General features: G+C 37.8%; 1 protein-coding gene across 2 annotated transcripts in view; it reads left to right on the forward strand.

Annotated features, from left to right (window-relative positions):
- Window positions 1–13,882, forward strand: part of MEGF10 (multiple EGF like domains 10) — a 184,808-nt gene that overhangs the window by 108,963 nt on the left and 61,963 nt on the right. For both annotated transcript variants that reach the window (XM_056124440.1, XM_056124441.1), the window contains exons 8-9: window positions 3,864–4,000; window positions 11,636–11,848. In XM_056124440.1, coding sequence (XP_055980415.1) covers window positions 3,864–4,000; window positions 11,636–11,848 — 350 coding nt within the window. The remainder of the gene's footprint in view (window positions 1–3,863; window positions 4,001–11,635; window positions 11,849–13,882) is intronic.

Genomic DNA, 13,882 nt, shown 5'->3' on the forward strand with positions numbered 1-13,882 from the left:
AGATATAATATAAATCTGGAGGGATGTTGAAGTAAACCAAACCTACCATGTCTTTAGAACTTCTCAAAACTTTTTTTGGAGAGAGAGGTATTCCCAAGAAGTGCTTAGGAGTCCTAGGTGTTACCTAGGCCACTCCATCAGTACTCAGGGCCTCCAAGGCTAAACTCTGGTTATTGAACAAAATTCATCTACATGCAAGGCAAGTGCCTTAACCTCTGTATTATCTCTCTGGCCCTTCTCTGAACTTTAATATGATAATCAAGAGGAAGTTATTACCATCCTTTCCGAGCTTTGACCATTCCCTATTTTTTTCCAAATATGATATTTCACGGGTTTTATTTTGTGTGATACCCACAATGTCAAAGCTGTTTCATTAAATTTTTCTGCAGACGGAAAACAATATTGGTTCTTATCATTCTAAGTTGGTTTGTGCATAAGTCAACTTGAACAGGGGAGTGAATGACTGATGTATGTTTCTCTCATTAACATCTACTTAAAAAAGGCAATTTACTTCAGAACTTTCTGTCTCCATGAAGACTCTTGCTGATTTATAAGTGACTTAATTGCCAAATTCAATAACAACACTTGTATTCTTATCCTACTTCATATCCCAAAAGCTTTTGACATTATTGCTCATCGACCTCCATTCTTTAATCTCTATTCCCTCCACTTCTCAGATAACATGTTCTGTGATAACTATGTTCTACTGCTTTGTAAAGAACAGATGCAGATCCTAAGCAATGTTGGGCTGGCCTGGGGCCACTTTGGGTAATACTTGGCCACCCAGGCTGGGTAGTTCAATGCTAATGCCTGAGCAGGTTATGTTGAAGACAGCCAGGACCACCCTAGAAGTGCTTGGAGCTACCAGGTCCATGTCCAATGGTACTCAGGGGCCACTAGAGCTCTACCCAAGGGCATAGTTTGGGGAACCATTTACTGCCAAGAATCAAACCAGAGTCCTGATCTCTGTGTAATTTTTGACCTTATTTTACCTTTCTTACTCAAGATCTATTTTTCTAGTTCCTCTTCTTCTACAGCAGTACTACAGTATTAAATGACAGTGCTTGTTTTGTTTTCTTTCAATATTTTCTAAATTTCAGGGTTTTTTCTCTTTTCTCTCTGTAGATCTTCGAAAATTTCACCTAGACCCATGAATTTCATCAGTATCACTGATTCTCTAAATCTTGACTTTACTGAAGGTTCAGATACATGATTTTCACTATCCATTAGATACCCCAATTTAGATTACCTAGAGCTAGGAAACAGCTGCCCTCTGGAACAGGCTTACATGGAATCATAGGAGGCAGAATTGAGTTAGAACTTGTCTGGTCTCCCTTGACATTGCACAGAAGAGACTGACATCCATTTCCCAATGACAGTCATGGGAAATAAGAAAGAGTCAGAGAAGGGGTTCTTTTATGGAGTAGCTGATGAGGAAATAAACAAGGGAGCTATTGAAAGAATTCTGAGTTCCCCCAAAGTAAATGTTAATGAAACCAAATTGGTATGCACAAATTTTTTTTTATTAGTGAAACACCATGAGTTACAATTGTAGATTTACAATTTTTGTGCTTGGGTTTCGATTTGTGCTTGGGTATGCACAAAATTTTTTAAGGCTAGTCATCTTCTTGATCTTAGTTAAAATCTGTGCTTCTCTAAGCTGCCCAGTGTGGAAAAGATAAATGATCTTGAGTAATTCTCTTTTTTGATTCCCTGTGTTTGAACTTTTCCAATACTGGTCATTGTTTGATCCTTGGCATAGAAGGATTTGGGGGAGTAGCAGAGTGTCTATAGATTTGCATGTCCTTTGGATAAAACCACGCTACTGTGAGGTGATATGGTAGTGTTATTTTATCTTAAGATTGAACTTGCTTACTTTTGTTTGGGAAAAGAGGGACATGATGTGGACTAGGTTATCTACATGTTGGACTGTGAGTCCTGGAGGTGTGAAGTAAGCTGCTCCACCAGGCCAGAGGAATCTCACCTCTGCCATTTTACCCCTACTCTAGGCCTTACCTTGATAGAAGTTTTGTACTGAATTTTAGATCATTATTTTCCATTTATAACTGGACTTTCACTTATACTTCTTCTCCCTTACATTTTATTGTGTGGGCCAAATGTGGCAGTGCTCAGTGACTACTCCTATCTCAGTGCTTGAGAATTGCTCCTGGTTGTGCTTGTAGTACTATGTGCTCCTGAGATATAAACCCAGACTTCCCAAATGCAAAGCATACACTTACTTAGCCCTTTGTGCTATCTCTACAATTTGCTCATGCTATCATCCCTAGGTGCTTTCCAAAAATGAATCTGTATTCCTACTACATATACACACATAAGTATTTCAACTAATACAGATAACGTCCTTCTTGAAGCATTTTTATTAATCTTTATTCATAAACTATATTTCAATAGTCTCTCCGGAGATACGTGACACCATTTGAAAAATGTTAGAATTGGTCCTCAGGAATGAGAATTATTATCCCCAGAATCATTGCTAAGCATAGATTGACATTTGGAACTTATTTTTTCATTTTAATATGTTGTCTAGAATGGAGAGTTTGAGCTATTTTTACTTCTGCCCCCTTACCACATTGTAAGTTAATTAAGGGCTGTGACCTTGCCTTTGATTTTTAGACTTTAGCATGATACTTGGCACTTAGATGATCCTCAGTTAAAGGCTGGTCTGAATCATCTTTCAAAAGGGTTTTTTGATTCCAAGAGTCTGTGGAAGAACTTTCCCTGTTTGTAGATAGCTAGAAACCTCCAGAGGAGACTTAATTAGCACACCAACTGCCTTTTTTGGGTAGCCAGGAGTTAGAGGAAATGTATTTTCTTATGCTATCCAGAATAAACATTTACAAAACCATCTGGTGTTCACTAGCCTCCAATTTCAGAGTGCCCGCAGTCTGCCTTATTTTAGAGAAGGAGGACAAAGCAACAACTTCCAACTGTTTGAAAAAGAAAACTTAGACAATCCCTGTTATTTACTATATGTTGTTTGCTCTAACAATAACTCTAACAAACAGATCAGAAGCTACCAAACCCAGTTATATAGCCAGGAAAAATAGAAAATAGTGGAGTATTTCATCGACATTGGTGCAGTGTCTTATTCATATCTACATAGGATTAAAAATACATATAAGGACAGTGCCTGACAAAATGGACAGCTTTGAGGGAGAGTACTTACTCTCATGATTTTTCTCTCCAGGAAATAAATTTTCCTATTTATTTACCTTGGTCCAATGATATTTGCTGATCCTGCTGGAAATAAGTGTTTTCTTCTAAAATAAAATGTCTATGTTCATTCCTGCACAAGTACTTCTTGGATAATGTTGATGTTCGTTCAGGTACACAAAATTTAAGTCTTATTCAACATTATAAGAAATGACGTCAGTGAGAATGTGTATTTTCTTTAGAACATATGGGAAAGCACTTGGATATTTCATTTACACCAGATGTTGGTGTTTATGTAATGGATGCTCACTACGTTTTGTTGACTTATTGTGCATGTAAGACACAAGGAAGAACACTTAAGAGGATTTATAAATTCCTTGGACTTTTATAATTGTGAGATGTAACTTCATCTTAAGCTTCAGTTTTCTAATGTGGATATTTCTTAAGATTGCAAAACTACCATCTTTGACTGTATCTTGAATTTAGCCTTATCCATTAAATTTGGTTAAGAATGCTAAAGTTTCTAAGGTGATGAATAAGTTGTAGTGTTTTAAAATCTTCATTTATTTTTCTTGCAGGACCATTTCCATTTTCCTCTTCCCTTTCTGTTTCCTTTCTTTTCTCCCAGAGTCCTTCAGCCTTTCCCTGGCTGGCAGCCCATCTAATTTTCTAAGTCTGTTTGAATGCAGGGCACAGTATGTGGTCAACCTTGCCCTGAGGGTCGCTTTGGAAAGAACTGTTCTCAAGAATGTCAGTGCCATAATGGAGGGACATGTGACACCGCCACAGGCCATTGTCATTGCAGCCCAGGTTACATAGGAGAGAGGTAAGGGGCAGCCTGGTATTTCTCTTACTATTTAGCAGAGGGAAGGAGGAAATGGGGTGGTAGTAATGACAATAAGAGTTTGTTTGGTGTTGTGATGATGGCACTCGAACTTTGGTGTGTGTGTGTCTGTGTGTGTGTGTGTGTGTGTGTGTCTGCACGCACGCGCATGTGAGTGAGTGAGTGAGGGATGGTATATATAAAGAGGTGTGAGGTTAAACTTCTGAAATATCTTTTATTTTGCTTTGGGGACACACCCAGTGTGCTCAGGGCTTGTTCTGACTCTGTGCTAGGTATCACTCTTAGAAGGGCTCAGAGAACCACATGGGGCGGGGGAGGGAACCCAGGTTGGCTAAGTGCAAGGCAACTACCCTGCACACTATATTTTATAGCCACCATAAAATGTCCTTAAAGAGAGAACATCACAAATGTCTGAACTTATTATACTCATAGGGTTGTTATATCCACTGTTTTATTTGATATTTTTTTTGTACTGGGGAGCAAATCCAGCACAGTGCTCAGAAGGTCATGCAGTGCCAGAATCAAACATGGGGTCCTACATGTAAAATATGCACTCCAACCCTTTGAGCTATCTCCCCAGCCCTATTATTCATTTGGTATCATATGTCAGAATGTACTAGCGGGCTTTGTTCACCTTATCTTTTTATTTTGTTTTGGTTTGGTGGGTTTGATTTTTTAATGCAATGTCTGAATCCAACCCCAGTGCCTCACATGTGTGACTTTGCAACTTTACTACTGAGTCATATCCCAAGATCCTCATTGTTTTCATTTACCCTTTAATCTATTATATCTCAGAAGATTAGATAACCCAGCTAAGGGGGCAAGTCTAAAATTAGGAAAAGAGACTTGAGCCGCACAAGGGTGTAATAGTAAAAATCATTTTGGAACTTTTGTACTTAAAAGTATGCTTAAATGTAATGTGCAAATAACTGGACTTTCCTTTTCATCTGTTACGGAATTAAATAAGTTACTACACCAATAATTTAGAATAATGCTAAAACTTACATATATTGATTATTACAGTTGAGTGATTTATATAAACACTAGTTGTTATTACTTTTAATAATCATTATAAAATATTAACTATTATTACTATAGGAATGTCTTTATACATAAGAATTCATCCTGCTTCCTTAGTTATTTTTTCTTAAATTATTATTTATTTTGATCACTTTTAATACAATACAGTATGGTACTTTCACTCACTTACATATGCATTTTCTTGTAAATTTATTGTGATGGTGTTTTTTATATAAAATTTCATTTCAGTTTCTAACTGGGAATTTATTGACAAGGAAGCATCTGGTTTTGATTATTAATATTTTTACTTACTCTCAGTTACTTAGTTTACTTACACTGTCAAACCTGTTAATTACACTTGTTGTTTTTTGGTAAACATTAAAGGTAGTTGTATAATAATTTTGTCAGCTAAAGCTAAGATAGTATTTTGTGTTTGATATTCATAATTATTTTCTTTTCTTGAATTATTACATTAATTTAGCTCTTTAAATAAAAAAGATTTTAGAAAATGTGTATTTCTGTTCCAAATTTTATTGGTATAGGCTATTGCATAGTAATATTTATTATTGGCAAAAAAAGTCATCGTGTTTAAATGTATGTGTGTATATGTATTATTACTGTCATTGTCTCTCTTCTCCCGTTGTTCATCGATTTGCTTGAGCAGGCCCAGTAACGTCTTCACTGTGACACTTGTTACTGTGTTTGGCATATCAAATACGTCACTGGTAGCTTGCCAGGCTTTGCCGTGTGGGCGAGATACTCTCAGTAGCTTGCGGGGCTCTCCAAGAGGGGCGGAGGAATAAAACCTGGGTTGGCCACGTTGGCCGCATTGGCTGCTTGCAAGTCAAACGCCCTACCCACTGTGCTATGGCTCCATATCATAATCACATATAGGTTTTTAATAGTACATATACTATATAAACCAATATGTGTGTATATATATTGTTTTTATATGTGCATATACGTTTATATATTATATAAAATATATATACACATATATGTGTGTGTTTTAAGGACATACCTGGCTATACTCAGGGCTTACTCCTGACTCTGCACTCAGGGATCAATCCCTGGAGGAACCATATGGCTGCTTGGGCTAGAACCCAGGTAGATTGTGTGCAAGGCAAGTGCCCTTCCCACTGCTCTTGCCCCTTAAATAGATTTTTAATCTCTATTTTTATGTAAAGTAAGTAAGGCCCTCCCGTTGATCGTCGATTTGCTCGAGCGGGCCCAGTAACGTCTCCATTGGAGACTTTGTTGTTACTGTGTTTGGCATATCGAATACTCTCGGTAGCTTGCCGGGCTCTCCGAGAGGGGCGGAGGAATCGAACTCGGGTCGGCCATGTTGGCCGCTTGTAAGGCGGACGCCCTACCCGCTGTGCTATTTTTATGAGCAACTTTTAATAAGAATATATGTAATTCTCTTAGTCCATTAAAGAATTTTAACTAACTTTATTAATACAGATTAATAAAAAATTTATACTTTTATATTAACAAAAATATCTATTCACAAAAGATACTTTTGTTAATACTTTTGTATCTTTCCTTTAACTTTTTGTTGTCTTAAATTATTGGCATGAGCACATGGTTCTTATACATGTGATAAATTCCAAAAACAATAAACAGGCAAGGCAAGTTTGTACTTATTTGAACACAGTTCCCTGTGAGAGAGAATATTAGCAGCTCATTTTCAGGTGGATTTTAGATTTCAGACAGGGAAGGCAGAAAGCCAAAGAAGAAGAAGGAAAGTGAGGGGAAATTTGATTCTTGACTTATTGTTCTTTATTGTTTTTCTGATGAGCTGATGACGCCATTCCTGTTTTTAGTTTTGTTTTCCTCATTGAGTTCTAGAATTATCACACACACAGACACAGACACACACACAGAGACACATAGAGACACACAGACACACTCACAGAGACACACCACACACACACACACACACACACACACTATATTTGTCAAAATGAGAGGAAAATGTGAGTGGTTTGGGGCAATTTGTGGCAGGAGAGAGTTGGGACAGCAGACTGGAAGGCCTGGGGTCTTCACTTGCCACTTCCCCTGTTTTGAGAAATCAGCGTAACTTGATCAGGGAGGTTAGGCCAGAGTGCTGCTGCCAGGAGCAACAGGTACCACCACAAGCAGCTGCCAGTAAGGCACCCCCAGGATGTGGGAACAGCCTTCCCAACCAGAGGGCAAACAGAAAAACACAAAACAGGCACCTTGTAGGCAGACAAAGCAGCTCAATATGTGGTTTGAGGACATTGTGGTGAGGAAATGCAGTGGGGCACAGCTCAGTCAGTGAAGAAATCCACCAAGAATTCCTCTGTAGGGGTTAAAAGGGTGTTATTCATGTCAATAGGGTGTCTGCAACAGCTCTCTGGGGCTTTGATGGCTTAGCCTATTTTCATTCATGCACAGAATCAATCCTCAAGTATGTGCTGGATTGAGGGATCTGTGAGTCAATAAGGGACTCTGTGAAGCTGGACCCTCATACTTTCCTGAACATCTGTGTTCTTTTTTTCACCCTGAAAGTAAAAAGTAACATGGGGGAAAGAATGAAAATGGAAATTATAGACAAGAATCAGGAGATACAGCATTGGTCTTTAGTGGAGGAACTCTTCTGTATCCAGGATTGTGGAAAAGTTGGCCCTTGACCAACACTTTTTATATTTCCCCCAGAGTAGCAGTTCCAGATGTTCGGAAGGCAGGCAGCTGACCCATCAGCCCCAAGTTTAATGAGAAGTGTGAGTTTTTCACACTCAGTTCTGGTTTGGCCCAATTATTTCAGTCACTCTAGGAGGGACTTACTCAGAAGCACAAGAAACCAAGGGGAAGCAGCCACCGCTTACAGTCAACTCACTTTGTTTTCCGTTCAGTTCACAAGATGCAAGTTAATAATTTAAATGGTTAAAATCAACCTGTAACCCTTAGTGATTTGGGAATTGGTGCCATGTTTTATTAATTTGTCTCTAATAATTAGTTTCCAAAATTCCAGGACATTAGTCAAAATCTTAAAGAAAAAAAAGGAAACTTTCTTTTTCCACTTTGGTCAATATTTATTGCTCTACCTTTATCCATATCTCTGACATCTTCCTAGGAAAACTTGTATCTTCTTTATTGCTTTCTAATAACATTTGGGACCACAGAGTCTACATTAAGGGTGTAACTGTCATTGGAAAATGCTTTTTTTTCTTAATAAGGGGCGATAAAAGAAGATGACTGTTTGACATAGACTTTAAATTCAGTCAATCGGAAACATATAAGTTACTTCGTGCTTGCGGGTTTTTCCAAGATCGAGGAGGAAGTCTGTTTCTATAGATATATCTCACCATTTGGGCTTGGTAGATCCTGTTAATAGCTGTAACTTATTAACAGGATTATCTCACTAGCAAACAATAATAAAAATAAGAGTGGTAATATGAATCAAGTTTTTCATAATGACAATTTTTAGTAAGTAAATTTAAAATGACTTTTTTGTCATTTCTAATAAAAGCTATTGTATACTTTATTGTAGGTTGGGAAGGTAACTATGAGTCAGTACCAGCTATTGTGGAATTTGTTCTCCCAGATTAAAGGATACCTCTATAGGCATCAGAGAAATAGAGACCATGGTTACCTGTGATTTATTAGCAGTTTTTTCAAGCTTTTCATCTCTGCCCTGCTTGCCTACTTTGGAAGTGGGTTTTTTGTTTGTTTTTTGTTTCTGCTATGTTTTTTTGTTTGTTTAGTTTTATTTTCTTACTAAGTTAAAATTATGGAGATAAGGTACAATATGGAAAGTATCATGCTAAGCGAAATGAGTCAGAAAGAGAGGGATAGACATAGAAAGATTGGATTCATCTGGGGGATATAAAGTAACAAAGTATGAGATTAATACCCAAGAATAGCTGAGATCAGCACCAGGAGGATTACTCCATAACTTAGAGGCCAGCCGGGTATCCTAGAGGAAAGGGCTGTTCAGATAGAGAAGGGAGCACCAAATAAAGGATGTTTGGAGGATCCTCCCAGGAGGGGAGATGCATGTCGAAAGTAGACTATGGACTGAACATGTTTGCCACTCAATGCCTCTTTTGCAGACCACAACACCCAAAAGGAGAGAGAGAACACAGGGGATTGCCCTGCCACAGAGACAGGGGGGATGGGGGGATGGGGGTGGGAGGGATATTATCCATGGTGGTGGAAAATGGGCACTGGTGGAGGGATGGGTATCTGATCATTGTATAATTGAAACCAAAGCACAAAAAATTGTAAATCTACAACTTTAAAAAAAATAAAATAAAATAAAGGGAAAAAAATTATGGAGATAAGAGCTTAACATTTGGATGTGTTTACAAATCCATGCAAAGGGAAAAAATCAATAGTATTTTACCTTATTTATCTTTTTTTCTTTTTAGTAGACTTTCAAGATCATCTGGACAGTTTGCAGAGCTGTGTAGCCAGTCTTTAGCTTTATAAAACCAAATTATTATACCTTTGATGACTTCCCCTCCTCCTCCTCCTCCTCCTCCTCCTCCTCGTTCTTTTCCTCCTCCTCCTCCTCCTCTTCTTCTTCCTTCTTCTGTTTTGGGGGCCACAACCAGTCATGCTCAAGATCTACTACTGGCTTTGCAGTCAGGAATCACTCCTGGTGGGTCTCAGTGGTGTCAGAGATAGAACCTGCATCATGCAAGTCAGGCCCCCTACCTGCTATATTATCTCTCTGGCTCTCTTTTACTTTTTTCCTCTAAAGTTTACATCATTAAGAAATAAACTAGGTGACAACTAGGTGACATGGCTTTCAAAAGCTTCTTACAATGTAAAATAACTCTAGTTTGAAAAATAAGTAAACTCATATGTAACCATAGAGCATTAATCTGATTTCATGCTAAATGTTAGTTAAAATACTTCAGGATTTTTCTAATGCTTTGTTGAACAGTTGATTTGGACATTGCAAACTAGTAAACTCACCTAAAGATGTTTATATATATGAAACCAAATTTGAAAGAGGTCTATTGTCCTTTCTATTGTGCTTTCCATAGCATTAAGTATATGCTAGAGTCAGAGTTAGCCAGAAAAAATACATATCAAAATGTTTATTTATCCTCTGCACTTAAATAGAATCCTGCCTAGCCCTGGTATTGTTGCTAATCACACCCTGTCATTAAAAATAAGCAAAGCTTTATGGAAATGTTTACTTTTCAGTCTCTGCTGTTGTTTTCAAATATGCTTGCATTCATTATTAGGCAACTTGCAGCTTGCATTACACTGACCTAAAAAATGCAATACTGACCTATATTGTTGACTCTGGCATAACTTGAGAGACACATGTAAAGTGGCTACCAAGAGTTTCAAAATCTCCCCCACATTGTGGCAAGCAATTAAGCTAAATGAGACTGTCTCTCTCTTTGGCACAAAGTGCTTCTTGTGCTGCAGAGAGCCCCATCTCATCTCTTTGACTGGTTACATAAATAAATAAATGCTTGGCTCACCAAACAACCGTCATGCTTTCTGTGGAGTATTGATAATATTTTCTTCTTTATTGTGATTCCCTCCAGCAACTTAGCTTCCCACCTGCTCCAACTCACTCAAAGCCTATCCTTCCTCTAGGACTTGGCTCTAAGGTCACTTTTCAATGACAGTAAGTTTTTGAGGCCTGATATTTTCCCTTTCCATTTATCTACTCTTCTAAACAGAGGATACTACCCCATTTCATATAAATTTTCTATTAGAGACCCCCAAGATTTCCTCCAACCTACTGTCAGGAACTTCTCAAACTGGAACTGAAATAACCAAATTCTAATAGCTCAGACTTCCCCAAATCTAACAAGTTTATTAGTTGCATGACTTCCTAAATAAAAGCATAATTATCATTATGCTTTGGAAAAAGCAGACACATTGCTGGGATTAAAAATTAATGTATACATGACAGCCAAGAGAGTTCAACTTCAGTTTCAAATTTACTGCTAGTTTTTTCCCTATAAACAAGATAATTATACTTTTTTTTTTTTTTCCCTTTATTTTATTTTATTTTTTTTAAAGTTGTAGATTTACAATTTTTTGTGCTTTGGTTTCAATTATACAATGATCAGATACCCATCCCTCCCCCAGTGCCCATTTTCCACCACCATGGATAATATCCCTCCCACCCCCATCCCCCCATCCCCCCGTCTCTGTGGCAGGGCAATCCCCTTAATTATACTTTTTATAAACTAATTGTAGACTAGGACTAACATTTAGGAAATTTTTCTCCCTTTTTTTTTGTTTTCTACCAAAGCCCCCCCCCACACACACACGCGCGCGCGCGCACACACACTTCCCTTTAGCAAACAAGATACAAAATATGCTTCCTGCCCCCCAAACTCATAATTTTATTTCACTTTAAGTTTTGGTATTTCTTGGATCAGATGGTATTGCTGTTACTATCTATACACTAGGTAATTCATCATCATGCTTTTCATACCTGAAAAGGGACAATCACTAAATAAAGGTAAAATCCAAAATGCAGTTGTGTTTTTTTGTACATAACAAAGTCTATCTGAATTGACTATGTATATCTATGGGAACATATAGATTTATTTACTAATAACTCTATCTTCATTCTGGATCTGTTGATAGGTGCCAGGATGAGTGTCCTGTCGGCACGTATGGCGCTCGCTGTGCAGAGACCTGCCGCTGTGTCAATGGCGGGAAATGCTACCACGTGAGCGGCGCATGTCTCTGTGAGGCTGGCTTCGCTGGTGAGCGTTGTGAGGCGAGACTCTGTCCAGAAGGGCTTTACGGCATCAAATGTGACAAAAGGTGCCCTTGCCACCTGGACAACACTCAGAGGTAAGAACCAGGGTCATGCCTCACTGGCAGTTCACTTAAGGTCCTGGGTTTACTATCTGGCCCTGCATGGCGCACCAAGCACTGAACCAAGAGTAACCCCTGCATCGTCAGGTGTGGCCCTCAAACAAAAAAATGAAAAACAGTCAGAACTGAAGGCCAGTGCATCCTATTAAAGTTTTACTTCAGTGTGCATTAATAAAAAGAAGGATTGGCAGAGATTTCCCACCCCCAAACCCTGTGTCATCATGGACAGACCTACATACAGGGTGATGGTCCAAACTGAAGAACTAACAGTGTTAGATAACTGTGGGTAGGCCTTGAATTCTCATCTGTTAATGGCCACTGGCAAAAAAATAAATTTGCCAAAGTTAGTAGAACATGTCCTAAGAGAATCCTGTGGTATTCCCTTAGAAGCAAAGATGCAATAATAGGTGAGGGTTAAGTCCAGTGTTTTACATGAAAATACAGAATGATTGTTCTACAACAATTTTTATTTGACAGCACATCTGTGGAGAGAGGAAGTTTTGTGAAAGTACTTCACATGTGGCTGTCACATGTGAAATATGTTTTCGGAATTGATTATTCTGACATAGAACACACTAGGGTCTTTTAGCTCAAAAAAATCTCTTGGAGAATTTAAGAACAGGAAACCATAATCCCACCCACCCTACTGTCCTTTGTCTGCCCCTAAAAGCATCTTTCCATCCCCCTTACTTCCTCTTTCTTCCCCAAAGACTAGAAACATATCACATGGAATTCTTAGCCTCATTTTCAGAGTGCTAGAAAAGCAGAGTATGACAAAAATGCCATGCATTATATAGCAGTTCAGTTGTGACTGGAATTGTTTTTTCTTGTATTTAACACAGCTATAACCTTACTCAGGCTTCTGAAAAATCACTCAGACCTATCAAATGTCCAATGCACCAAGTCAAATGCAAACTGAAGTTTGTGGTTAGTGTTTTCTTTAAACCACTGTGAGGAACAAAAAAAAAAAAAGGATCATTCACTGTGTATGTGTACTTGAATATATTTTAGTGGCTTTCATCAAAGGCACACATTTTTTGGGAGATACAGAAACTTGGACCACACCGAGTGGTGCTCAGGACTTACTTCTGACTCAGGGATAACTCTCATTAGGATTTGATTTTATAACTCCAATACTTAGGGAGCTGGCAAAAAATAGGGGAAATCATGAGTTTGGCTGCCTTTCCTTTTATTGAGAAATGTCCCAGAAAAATGTAAGTCTCATGTAGTGATCACTACAAGTCTTTTAATAATATTAAAAGGCTTACCCTGTGTAATCATGGACAGACTCACACATAGGGTATTAAAATAGTTAATAATAATATTAACTGGGGGGCTGGAGCAATAGTACAGCGGTAGGATGTTTGCCTTGCACACAGCTGACCCGGGTTCAATCCCTGGCATCCCATATGGTCCCCCAAACACTGCCAGGAGTAATTCCTGAGTGCAGATCCAGGAGTAACCCCTGAGCATTGTTGGGTATGACCCAAAAAGGAAAAAAAAGACTGAGGTTTTAAAAAAATAATAATATTAACTATTAATAATATTGTTATTTAATAATATTGTTATTCAGTATAGACACAGTCAAGCATTAATTCTATACAAAAGACTTCTGATATCAAAGAATTGGAGGAACAAAAAGGATGTTCTTTGTTAGAATTGGGTATACCATGTTGGTTTTGGCAACACGTAAATGGTAGTTATTTCAAAATAACTCTATAATACTTATAACTTAGGTCACTTCAACCTAAACTTTCATGCTTTTCACAAAAATGTACATGAAATTATTTGACAATTTAAATCAAAAGAATAGTATGTTTCTAAATACTAGATTTTTAAAGAAATATTGTTTATTAAATTTCTATTTTAAAAAATTAAAATTTGTTCTATATAGCTTTGCTTACTGATTTCATAGTTGGGGCCATGTATCTGATCCTTATCAATCTTGAACTGCCATGTAAAATTCATAGAAACACAAAATTCCTTTGAACCAAAAGGCATAATCTTGAA

Source organism: Sorex fumeus, unplaced genomic scaffold (assembly GCF_029834395.1).
Source record: "Sorex fumeus unplaced genomic scaffold, SorFum_2.1 ptg000051l, whole genome shotgun sequence".
Lineage (NCBI taxonomy): Eukaryota > Metazoa > Chordata > Mammalia > Eulipotyphla > Soricidae > Sorex > Sorex fumeus.